General features: G+C 43.8%; 1 protein-coding gene across 19 annotated transcripts in view; it reads left to right on the plus strand.

Moving 5' to 3' along the window:
• Window positions 1-13,566, plus strand: part of PPFIA2 (PPFI scaffold protein A2) — a 588,582-nt gene that overhangs the window by 283,573 nt on the left and 291,443 nt on the right. For all 19 annotated transcript variants that reach the window (XM_077471924.1, XM_077471910.1, XM_077471912.1 and 16 more), the window contains one exon: window positions 6,584-6,748. In XM_077471924.1, the coding sequence (XP_077328050.1) occupies window positions 6,584-6,748 (165 nt within the window). The remainder of the gene's footprint in view (window positions 1-6,583; window positions 6,749-13,566) is intronic.

Here is a 13,566-nt window from a genome sequence, read left to right on the forward strand (position 1 = left end):
ACCAGCAACAAAGTAGGACACAAGCTCCTTATGAAAGGGCAGGAACTGTGTTTAGGCAGAACCACTCTGTGGTTGACTCAGCTTGTGGCCAGGCTCACACTAGTGCAGCTGTCATATGATCTGATTTTCGGTGCGATTATGCAGGGTGACTTGGTGGTGTTTTGGCGCATTTTTGATACTACTGCCGCTCTCCTAACAACAAATGGCTCATCCCTGCTGTCAGGGATTTCTGACTGGCAGCAGGATTTAAACAAAAGAGCCTGTTGTAAAAATGAAAAAAAAAAAAAAAACAGCATGAGGGTTCCCTCACAATTCCCACCAGGCCCTTCAGGTCTGGTATGGATTTTAACCACTTGCCTACTGGGCACTTATACCCCTTCCTGCCCAGGCCAATTTTCAGCTTTCAGCGCTGTCACATTTTGAAGGACAATTGCGCAGTCATGCTACACTGTACCCATATGAAATTTTTATCATTAGAACTTTTTTTTTGGTGGTCTTAGGCTTTATTCATACTAATGCGTTTTTTGATGCATTTTGCAGAAATGCAGGGAATTTTTTTAACATGGGTTCCTATGGTACATGTTCACATCAATGCATTTTTGTACGTCTGCATTTTTGGAAAGGATCGTGGACTTTTTTTCCAGCAAAATGCAGCGTTTTGCATGTAATAGACTTGACTTGCAAAAAACAAATTGTGAAAAAAAAAAAAATGGCGTGGGGTCCCCCCAGGTCCATACCAGGCCCTACAGGTCTAGCATGGATTTGAAATGGCGTGGGGTCCCCCCTAAAATCTATACCAGACTTTTATCCGAACATGCAGCCTGGTAGGTCAAGAAAGGTAGGGGATGAGCGAGCGAGCGCCACCCCCCTCTTGAACTGTACCAGGCCACATGCCCTTAAACATAGGGGAGGTGGGTGCTTTGGGACGGGGGGGGGCTCTGCGCCCCCCCACCCCAAAGCACCTTGTTCTCATGTTAAAGGGGAAAAGGGCCTCTTCCTGACAACCCTAGCTGGTGGTTGTAGGGGTCTGGGGCGGGGGGCTTATCGGAATCTGTAAGGGGCCCCCAGATCCCGGTCTCCCCCTATGTGAATGAGTATGGCCTACCAATTCACCCAAAAAAGTAGCGTAGTGCAAAAAAATACAGTAGACAGTTTTTGACAGGTCTTTTATTAAAAATATCTTCTTCTTCCCTGCTTCTCTCGCATGTTTCTCCTCCGGGTTTCTCCTTCTCCCGCTTCTACTTCCACTCTTCTTCTTTCTTTGGTCTTCTTTGTCTGGTGTGCTTCTTCCTCTACCCCTTATTCATTCACTTAGGGGGGGAGGCCAGGATCTGGGTGCCCCCTTGTTAAAGAGGTCTTCAAGATTCTGTTAAGCCCCCTGCCCGCAGACCCCGACAACCACTGGCCAGGATTGTCCGGAAGAGGCCCTTGTCCCCTTTAACATGTGGGCAAGGTGCTTTGCCCCCACCCCCCATGTTGATGGCATGAGGTCTGGTATGGTGGTTCTGGGGGGGGCTCGCTCGTTCCCTCCCTTTCCTGACCTTCCGGGCTGCATGCTCAGATGAGGGTCTGGTATTGATTGCGGAAGCCCACTGACAGTTGATGACTCATTGGTTGTTAGGTCACGGCAGCCAGCTTCCTGGCCCCCTCCTTAGCAACAAGCTATAAACAGTGAAAAAAAAAGCAAATCGTGGTAAAAGCGCAACAAAATCGCAGTAAAAATGCGTGTCCAAAAAACGCGGCAAGCACCACAAAAAGCACTGCAGAAATGCTTGAAAGCAACATGCATAGATGTGAATCGAGCCTAAGGCTCCTCCTGAGCGTTTTCAGCTCATAAAATGCTCGTAAAACGCCCCAAAAACACCCAACAAGCAAAACACCATCCATTTCAATGGCACCTGTTCACATCTGAGGGTTTTGTCATCTGAAACAAAACACCTGAAGCTCAAAAAAGTACACAAGCTTCTTTTTTGGGCAGATTACAGGCATTTTTCTGCTTTTTACACTTTTGACATGTGCAAAATCACGTCAAAATCAAGGCAAAAAACTGAGTAAAAATCGCAGGAAATCTCTGGTAAAAATGTGCGACTTTCTACCTGAAAACTAAATGCTCAGGTGTGAATGCAGCCTTAAGGCCTGACTCACACCTATGCAGGTTGCAGTTTGTATGTTCCCGGTGCATTTTGCGTTTTTCAATACGTTTTTGATCCATTGAAGTTTATGGAATCGAAAAAATCCCTAGCCCTTTCCGTAAAAAATGCACAGATTTGAACTACAGCCATAGGAAAACATGTTAAATGGACTGTAGTGTGTTTCTGCAAAACAAAAAAAGCACAAAAAAAATGCATAGGCATGAACCAGGCCTGACCCTGGGTTCACACTAGTGCGATCCCTCCTTTCCCACAGGTAAAGTTAATGACACCCCCAGTTTAGTTCACAGATCTCAGTGCGAACTGTGAACTCGCACTGGAGTCGGATCGCATAGGTGAGAACATCCATGCGATCCGACTCTAGTGCAGGAAAAAATTCCCTGCACTATTTTCTGTGCGAATTTTGCAAACGGGTAATTTTTCTCCTTCATTGATGTGTGCTGATAAAGCTGCACTGATGGGCACTGATAGGCACTGATAGGCTGCACTGATAGGCTGCACTGATGGGCAATGATAAGGCGGCATTGATGGGCAATGATAAGGCGGCACTGATAAGGCAGCACTGGTGGGCATTGATGGGTGGCACTGATGGGTAGCATTTATGAGCACTGATAAGGTCAGCACTGATGGGCACTGATAAGGTAGCACTGGGGGGCACTGACAGGTTGCACTGATAGGTGGCACTGAAGGGCAATGATAGGTGGCACTCATAGGTAGCACTGATGCACTAATATGCACTGGTAGGTGACACGGATAGGCAGCACTGACGATGAAGACTGATAGGCACTGATTGGCAGCACTGATCAGAACTAATAGTGGCACTGGTGGGTATTGATAGGTGGCACTGGTGGGCACTTGTAGGCAAAATTGTTTTGCACTGGTAGGTGGCACTGGTGGGCACTGGCAGGTGGCACTGGTGGGCACAGATGAGGTGGCGGTAGCTCTGTTCGGGACCTATGTCCCTCTGACAGATGCCGGTGATCAGGTTTTTTTTTCTTCCCACACCGTCAGCATGAAGATAAAAAAAGCAGATTACCGGCTCTGTTGACATCACATGATCAACTGTCATTGGATGACAGCTGATCACGTGGTAAGGTTTCAGGATTGGTCCCTTACACCAATCAATGATCAGCAGAGTCTTGTAGACTTGCTAATCACAGAGCTCGCCGAGTGCCCCCTGCAGGGGGTGCACAGGCAGCTCTTGCACGGGAGGACGTACATGGGTGCCCTCCTGGCAATTAAGGCCCAAACTGCAGCTATCTTTGGGTTATAGCGTGGGCATGAAGGGGTTAAAGTGATTGTAAAGTAAACATTTTTAAAATAACAAACATGTCATACTTACTCCCTTGTTGATGAGAACAAGGTCCACTTCCCTGCTTTACTTGCCCGTGCAGGCAGGGGGTTTATTGGAATCTGGAACCCCTCTTTAACAATGACACCAAATTGGCCCTGGACCCTTTTCCAAAATGAGGCTATGCTATGCTGCATTGATGTGAGTGGACACTAAAGAGAATAATGTGATTTCCATTGTCATGCGATTCTGTGAGACTCAAGTCGCAGCCTGAAATCGCACTAGTGTGAACCACCCCTGAATTTCACCTTTTGATGGCATGCGAGTCATCCTGATAACAACCGATGCAGCTAAGAAGGCACTCTCCTGTTATCCAAAGCAGAGGGAGGGGATGTCCCCCAGATGCCTTCCGTGGCTCTCCCGGGCTCTCCCATCCCACTGGGAGGCCCAAGTGACCAGTCGGCACATCCACCGGCTGGCCGGAGATCCAAACAAAGCCAAAATTGCCTTGTGACAGCAATAAAAGTGATCAGATTTTTTTTTAAAGAGACAGTGTAAAAAAATTAAAAAAAATAATACAAAAATAATTTAAAGCGCCCCATCCCTCCGCGATCGCGCGCAGAAGTGAACGCATACGTAAATAGTGTTCAATGTGAGGTACCGCCACGATCATTATAGTGAGAGGAATAATTTTAGCACAAGACCTGCTCTGTACTTCTAAACTGGTAACCTGTAGAAATTCTTAAAGCGCTGCCTATGGTGATTACCGTAGTTTATCGCCATTCCATGAGTGTGCACAATTTTAAAGCATAACATGTTAGGCATCTATTTACTCGGCATAACATCATCTTTCACATTATACAAAAAAAATGAATGAAAGTTTATTTTCTTTAAAAAAATGCATTTGAAATACCACTGCGCAAATACAGTGTGACATAAAAATATTGTAACGCTCGCCATTTTATTCTCTATGGTCTCTGTTAAAAATATATATATAATGTTTGGGGGTTCTAAGTCATTTTCCTAAAAAAAATAAAAGACTTAGGCATGCAGGGATTAAGCACATGGCTTAAGCTCATTAATGACACCCTTCCCTTGTAAAAACTCACATTTTGAGCTCTGCAACAAAAAAAATAAACTCTTTGGCAGAGGCAAGTAGATTTCTAGCCCACTTACGCTCAGTTCTCTTTAGATCCAGGATATTAAAATTATATTGGAGATCCACTCAAAAGGCGAACTTTCGCTTATCTGTCTCCTCCCTCCTCTGGTGCCACATTTGGCACCATTCAGGAGGGAACGGGTACCTGTTTTTGACAGGTACCGTTCCTCACTTCTGGAGAGGGCGCCACTGTGCCCTCTCTCGGAAGTTCGGTCCCCCTCCTCCTTCCTCCACCACTGGGCCAATTAGAAAGTGTGGATCGCTTCGTGCATGCGTAGTAGGGAACCTGCTGTGAAGCCAAAAGGATTCACTGCCAGGTTCCCTTACCAGATATAGTGACGGCTGCACCCAACAGCTGATCTGAAGATTGGGGTGCCGACATCGCAGGCTCCCTGGACAGGTAGGAGTCCATATATTAAAAGTCAGCAGCTGCAGTATTTGTAGCTGCTGACTTTTAATTTTTCATGGGGGGCTGGACCTCCTCTTTAAAGTATCTGTTTCTTCATAGTGAACTACTTAGATTCTTTACACCGTAATACCCAAAGTATATATGATTCTTACAAGTGGATTGTGCAATCCAATGAGACGTGGTAGGTATTGTGGCATTTTCTTTCTCTGTTTCTAAGAATTTTTTTTTCTTTTTTTGTATGTTTTCCTTTTTTGTTTGTACAAAATGTTTAAAACCCAATAATATATATCTATATAAAAAAAATATTAGCTTTGTTTTGTGTACAACATACAGAATCTGGTGCAGCTGTGCATAGTAGCCAATCAGCTTCTAAGTTAAGCTTGTTTTGCCATGTGTTAGAAAATACGTAGTAATGTGTTACTATTTAGGCTGAATTTGCATCGGCACATTTCCAAATGAGTGGCAGCCTACACAGAAAACGCATTCTTTGCTCTGCATTTCGAAAAACCTCATGTCGCGCTTGGGTTACCATTCGTTCACATCTGCGCATTTCTGAACGCAGGGCAATCTGCAAGAAAAAGCATGCATTTCTGTGTGGTAAAGAGTCTGTGATAGTGGTGCTGGAAGTCATGTGACTTTCATATGTTACTGTGTGTACCAGGGCTGTCTATTCATCCCTCCCACCAGCAGCACAATAACTTTCAGAACTGTATATGTATGAAGGGACTTCCTTCTTGAATAATGCTGTGATCTTTGAGACATGACTTGAAAGGTTTGAACTCTTCCTGTAGGTGTGACTGGGTGGGACTGAATGCTAATTAGGATATATTCCATCCCATCCGCCATCAGAGCTGTGAATGAGGTTAGATCATTTGCAGACTACAAATGGGTGTGTTGTAGGCTAGAGATGCAGCAGGAAGTGGCTGTAAGGCCCTCAGTCTACATCCAGACTATACAAAATGTCACATGGTACAAAGCCTCAACTAAACCCAGAATATCAGAGGATCTTCAGTAAACAGAGCAACATGGTACAGAGGTATGATCTGTGCTGGGACTGATCATTCCATTCAGGTCTAGTGAAAAGAAAGTTGGAGTTTAGCTTTAAAGTGGAAGTAAACCCTTCTATCGTTTTCAGTCAAGGAAGCTGCCATCTTGGCCTCTAATGATTCTTCAACTGCCATAATGCTGCACATGTGATCAGTTATGAAACCAGCCATTGGATGGTTTGAAAGTTTGGTTGAGAGCACAACCAATGTGAAAGTTAGCATTTCCGGCATGCGGAGAATGTAAGTGTTTTTTGAAACTGGGTTTACTACCGCTTTAAGCTTTGACAATAACATGTAGAAGCTGATTGGTTACTGTGCAAAGCTGCACCAGATTCTGTGTGCACCAGTTTTAGTAAATTACCCCCGTAGTTATTATAAATGTTTCTCCATTTCTCTTTATTACTCCTTGATCAAACAATTATTTTTCTACTCTCAGATCCATTATCCAGGCATGCAGCAAAGTTAACAGTTCAATTAAACTGACCTTTAAAACCGCAATCACTGATTTATTTACCTTCAATCCAACAGCTTTTGTTAGAGCATCTGGAGTGCCTTGTTTCAAGACACGAAAGGTCATTGAGGATGACGGTGGTGAAACGCCAAGCACAGTCCCCCTCAGGTGTTTCCAGTGAAGTGGAAGTTCTTAAAGCTCTGAAATCTCTCTTTGAGCACCATAAAGCTCTAGATGAAAAGGTATGCTATTCTTTTAATCATTGGCTTCAGACCAAACTCAATATATTTATGAGACTGTTTACTGATGTTTAGCACCGCACTGTAATGACCAAGATCTCAAACTGCAGTTCTGCAATGTTTCCTGCCTGTAAGATGCAGATCAGGCTCCCGGTAATTAGGAGCACTATATATAACTGCAGCTTCAGGCTGCTGACAAGCCCATCTGAATAATGTTGAATCTGCCAAATATTTAAATACTAGTAGACCGTGTGATTTCAGCTTTCAGATGTCCATTTATAGGAACAAAGGCACTTAAACTTGAATGATAATATTTGATTTGAAAATGAACGGTATTAATTGTAGACTAATAAACACTGTAGATTGCAGTGCCAGTCAAGTTGGTGGTGATGTGTAATCATGGGATTATTGTACACGGCCTGCTGTGATATAATGGAACAATGTTTTAATGAGTGTGTAGGCAGTGCAGCTTACGAGGTTAGCTGCTTAGTCTGCAGAGTTCCGTGTTCTGGAGGCATTCCTTTTCATCAACACTTAAAGTTTTTCAAGGAAACATATCTGCAGAGCAAAGTAACCAGATGTTACTGCCAGAATTAAAAATCAAAGATTCCAAGCCAAACACTATTGACTCATTTATGATGGCAGGGACCAATTATTTAGATGTATTTAAATAGAGTGTAGGTGTTCAGTCCTTAAAGGCTAAGTTCACCTTTATTTTCTAAATTCTGACTTCCCTATGTACCAATATAGCATCAATATACTTATTTTGCAGCAAATAAAAAATTTCTATTTTTCGTACACTAACCCTTACTTCAAAATCCAGTTTGTTCAATGTAAACAATTCTACGTTACTACATTAGACTACATTAGATTGATGCATGTCTTCCTCTGCTTCGAAGCCTATGAAAGTACCATAATCCTCCTCCTCATCCTCCTCCCCTCTCTCCTCCTGTGTATTCTGTGACATAGGAATGGTGGTGTCTGGATAAAGTGGGCCTTGAGAGGAAAGGAAGTCCTCATCTTCCTCCTCCTGCTCTGCCTCCAGTGCCCTGTCCATAATGCTACGCAGAGTCTGCTCCAGCAGGAACACAACAGGGATTATGTCACTGATGCATGCACTGTCACTGCTCACCATCCTTGTGGCCTCCTCAAATGGTGATAATACAGTGCATGCATCCTTAATGATCAGCCATTGGCGTGGGGAAAAAAAGCAGAGGTGGCCTAAGTCTGTCGTTGTGCCATACTCACAGAGGTACTCATTGACGGCCCTCTGCTGCATGCATAGCAGCTGCAGCATTGCCAAAGTCGAGTTCCACCTGGTGGGCATGTCACAAATCAGGCAATTTACAAGCAGGTGGCATTCCCACTGAATTTCAGCCTACCGAGCACTGGCTGTGTATGACTGCCTGAAATGGCTACAGACTCTTCTGGCCAGCTTTAGCACATCTTGCAACTCTGGGTACATATTTAGGAAACGCTGCACAACCAAATTGAAAACATCTGTCATGGCACATGTGTCAACTTTCCCTGTCTAAGAGCGGACAGGAGGGTTGAGCCATTATCGCACACCGCCATTCCTGGCTCCAGCTGGCATGGTCTGAGCCACCTCTGAGCTTGTCCTTGCAGAGCTGCAAGAATCTCTGCTCTGGTGTGGTTCCTGTCCCCTAAACACACCAGCTGAAGTACTGCATGGCACCTTTTAGCCTGACTCATGGAATAGCCCTTTGATTGCTTAGGGGTACCTGATGTTCATAAGACAATTCTGCAGAGGAGGACATGGAGGTGGCGGAGGAGGGGGGGGGGTAGAGCTCACAGGTCTGGCATCATCACCACCAGCTTTCTTGATCTTGGCCTCCTTGGGGTTGTGCCGCCACACCTTCAGTTTCCTCCTCTGCTCTATCTGGGACCCAAGTCGCATCAGTGACCTCTTCATCATCATCATCTCCATCGCCTCTATCTTCATCATTACCAATGGAGAAAACTTGGCAATAGGCTGCAGCTGGGGGAACATAAATGCCAATTTGTCTACCATTGTTCTCCCCTCTCTCTATGCTCATGTTCCTGTCATCCTCAACATCTGAACCAAATCTGAATCCAGTAATGTGAAGGCATCATCAAGGAGCAAGTGGCTGATGCTGTGGTCAAATAACTCAGCTGACTCCTCCATGGTTGATGTTGGGGCTATGGCAGGAATAGATGTGGACAAGTAGGCAGGTTTATCCACCCTGGCAACTGCAGGGGGCTGCACACTTGTCTCTGCTTGCGTGACAGAGGATGAGAGGGATAAGGAAGGTTTAGTAAGCCAGTCCACCACCTCCTCTGCATGCTGCGGCTGGATAGCATGGGCAAACTCACTAAACAGAGGAAATGATGCCCTGCCTGAGGACTGACCACTACGTTCACCCTTTGTCCTCCCAGACATTATTGGGAGGGGGCGGTGCTTATAAGCAAATGCAAAGAAGTTGAAATCTGTACGTAGTTGCACTTTAATCAATGTAAAGTGGTGTTTGGTGAACTTTAATTTGAGTACTCACACTACGCAGACACACTCCATGGATACACTATAATATACTGCAATATAATGCACCAAACGTACAGTGACTCACAGAACTATATGGCTTTAAACTTGCAGTAACACACACAGAAGTAAATGGCCTTAAACTGGCAGTAACGCAATCAAATAGACAGTGTTCAACCATCACTACACTGATGCTATGTGAACTGCCCCTACTCTAGCTATACACTATTGTAAACAATACTGACATGGTCTCACTACACTACACTGAAACTATCTAAGCTGTCCCTACTCTACACTAATGTATGTATGAATGAGACGGTCTCACTATACTACAGTGAAACTATCTGAGCTGTCCCTACTCTAGCTGCACACTATGCAAAGCTGAATGATGGGGTCCTCCTCACTACACTCACACTGTCCCTAGACTGACACTAAACTAATATTCTACACTGACAATTGAAACAAAAAAACAGTATAGCACACTAAGTAACTAATAGCATGGAACAGAGCCCTGTTCTATCTCTCGCCACACAAAAATCAGTCTGAAAATGGCTGCCATTGAAAGAATACTTTTATACTGTGGGGTAGGGATGAGCCATGATTGGATAAAGTCATGATAACAGTGTCCAATCATGACTCTGACAGTGCTCTGTGCCCTGATTGGCTGAAACTTGCATGGCTTCAGCCAATCAGGGCTTGCAATGCAGTGTTCAGCACTGCAATGCATTGTGGTCAGGTCGGGGGTGCCGAACAAACGGTTGAACAATACGTTTGTTCGGATGTTTGCTGAGCGTCCGAACAACAAAAGTTCGACCTGAACTTATACTCGGGCCGAACTGTTTGCCCATTCCTACTCTCCTGTACTTGCCAGGGTCAGAAAAAAATTGTAACTCCCACCTTTTCACGCCTCTGAGTCGTAGGTGGAGGAGTAAAAAGGGAAGCGAGTCTTTGCACCAGAGGCATAGCAACCATATTTGGAGGCTAATAGAGATGGGTGAACTTTTCAGGCTGAGCATTGGTTCAGCCCTGAACAGCGCCTGTTTGGGCGTTTGCCAAACACCCACATTTTCGGGGGCGCTCGGCGGGATGTTCACACAGTGAATAACTACCAGTTGTTAAGAAATGTGCTGGTAAGCTGGCCACTGCACCAGTTCCTTAAGACCCCTTTCACACCAAGGGCGTTTTGCAGGCGCTATAGCTTTAGAAATATTGCCTGCAATCTGCCCTAAAACAGCTGCACCATTGTCTGTAGTGTGAAAGCCCCTTGGGCTTTTACACTGCAGCGGTGCGCTGGCAGGACGTCAGGAAAAGTCCTGCCAGCAGCTTCTTTGGAGCGGTGAAGGAGCGCTGTGTTTACCGCTCCTCCACCGCTGCTCCCCATTGAAATCGGGCAGCGCTGTAATACTGCCGGCAAAACGCCGCTATTGCAGTGTATTGCCGGCAGTTTTAAGCTTTCTCGACCACTAGCGGGGGGTAAAAGCGCCCCGCTAGCGTCCAAAATGCGCCACAAATCCAACGGTAAAAGGCCGCTAAAAATAGCGGCGTTTTACCACCGATGCTATGGGTGGCGTGGTGTGAAAGGGGTCTAACAGCCAGCTATTCCCAAGCATATGCACTAAAATGTGGCCTCAACATACAGGCTGGTTCCCCAAGCTGTTGTTTAAAAAATAAAGAGAGCTTGCAGGAAAAATCTATTTAAGTGTCACTTTTTTTTATAATATGTCCGTTAATCATCATTAAATTCATTGCTCCTTTAAAAATATTATTTAAAAAAATACATTTTTGCAGTGATACATGTCCCCCTGGGCAGTATCTGAGCCCCTGTGCACTTTTTATGGGCAAAAACTTGTATATAAGACTTCAAAATGGGAACTTTTTGAAGTTTGGGTCCCATAGACTTTCATGGGGTTTGTGGTTGAGGTCTGAACTTTTTCCATGTTCGGTAGTTCTGGTGTGAACTGAAGCGCGCGCGCGTGTGTGTGTGTGTGTGTGGGGGGGGGGGTCCCATCACTTGGGGCTAATACAGACATAGATTGTATGGATTGTTTCCTCCTTAAGGGTTACAATAAGGAATGTTATATCAAGGCTATGAAAGAAATTCTGGAGAGAAAACTCTAGTATTGAGGGAAAAAATAAATAAATATATATATATATATATATATATATATATATATATATATATATATGTATATATGCATTTTGGAAAATGCCTTTATAGACCTGTGTTAAAAGAAGAAGCACTTACCTGAAAAGGAATTGGTCAGGATCCAATGGTCCAATTTAGATCACCTCCAGTAAGTAGAATTCCATAGGAGAATTCTTGTAGCTATTGAAGTGTCTGTTGGACAAGCGAATACTTTTGCATTTGACATAATATACACGCACCAGCCACTTTATTAGGTGTACCTTGCTAGTACCGGGTTGGACCCCTTTTTGCCTTCAGAACTGCCTTAATTCTTCATGGCATAGATTCAACAAGGTGTTGGAAACATTCTTCAGAGATTTTGGTCCATATTGACATGATAGCATCATGCAGCTGCTGCATATTTGTTGGCTGCACATTCATGATGCAAATCCTCCCATTCCACCACATCCAAAGGTGCTATTGGATTGATATCTGGTGACTGTGGAGGCCATTGGAGTACAGTGAACTCATTGTCATGTTCAAGAAACTAGTTTGAGATGATTTGAGCTTTGGGACGTGGTGCATTATCCTGCTGGAAGTAGCCATCAGAAGATGGGTACACTGTAGTCATAAAGGGATGGACATGGTCAACAATAACACTCAGGTAGGCTGTGGCATTTAAACAATGCTCAATTGGTACTAAGGTGCCCAAAGTGTGCCAAGAAAATATCCCCCACACCATTACACCACCAGCCTGAATCGTTGATACAAGGCAGGATGGATCCATGCTTTCATGTTGTTTACATCAAATTTTCACCTTACCATCTGATAGTTGCAATTGAACTCAAGACTTATCAGACCAGGCAATGTTTTCCCAGCCTTCTATTGTCCAATGTTGGCGAGCCTGTGAAAATTGTATCCTCAGTTTCCTGTTCTTAGCTGACAGGAGTTGCACCCGGTGTGGTCTTCTGCTGCCCTAACCCATCTGCTTCACGGTTCAATGTGTTGTGCATTCAGACACGGTAATCTGCATTACTTGGTTGTAACGAGTGGTTATTTAAGTTACTGTTACCTTTCTATCACCTCAAACCAGTCTGCCCATTCTCCTCCAACCTCTGACATCAACAAGACATTTTCATCCACACAACTTCTGCTCCCTGGATATTTTCTCTTTTTCAGACCATTCTCTGTAACCATAGAGATGGTTGTGCGTGAAAATTCCAGTAGATCAGCAGTTTTTGAAATACTCAGACCAGCCCATCTGGCACCAACAACCATGCCACATTCAAAGGCCTTTAAATCCCCTTTCTTCCACATTCTGATTCTCGGATTGAAATTCATCACATCGTCTTCACCACATCTAGATGCCTAAATGCATTGAATTGCTGCCATTTGATTGGCTGATTAGCAGTTTGTGTTACCAAACAAATTAACAGGTCTACCTAATAAAGTGGCAGTGAGTGTATATTTGCAACAAAGCACATTTTCTTAAATATACACACATATTCACAAGCACATTTCTCATATTTGGTGAAAAGAAATTGAGTTTAGAAGTCCAGGTTGGGTACTTTGAAACAATTAATATTTAATTTGGTGGTTAGTTTTTAAATATATGTTTCTTGAATAAGTGGAACATATGCTTTGCTATTATAGAAATATGGGGATTGTTAGCTTTATGGATATTATTAGCATGTGCATCATATGAACAGACTTTGAGATATGTGATAAAAATAGTTACAAAATGGAGGTGTAAACCTAGGAAAGAAGAGACTAGACAAAGGAAAAGTAGATTTAGGTAGTAATGATGTATAAAGTACCAATTATAATGGTAAGATTGAAACTTCTACATTTGAGATTGTTGAGAGATAAAAAAATACTGTGGGGGGAGATGAAAAGACAATTATGGGGGAAAAAGCAGAAAAAAGGGAGGGAATGAGACAAAGGCTAAATCTAACTTACAGAATAACACAATTGAAAAGGGGATCCCTATAATATGAGGATTTTGTATTATCAAGAATGGAAAGGCTTAACTTATGGGGTATGGCAATTTTTTTTTTTTAACCAGCAAACCTTAGGGGTTGATGGAGCTTTTCTACACACAAGCACCTGCAGAGCCAGCATGTTGTGATTGAAACTGTAAATTAGAAGTTATTTCCATATGGGCTCAATGATGTGAGG

This window comes from Lithobates pipiens, unplaced genomic scaffold, assembly GCF_037356315.1.
Source record: "Lithobates pipiens isolate NorthernLeopardFrog02 unplaced genomic scaffold, aLitPip1_a1.2 Scaffold_8, whole genome shotgun sequence".
NCBI lineage: Eukaryota > Metazoa > Chordata > Amphibia > Anura > Ranidae > Lithobates > Lithobates pipiens.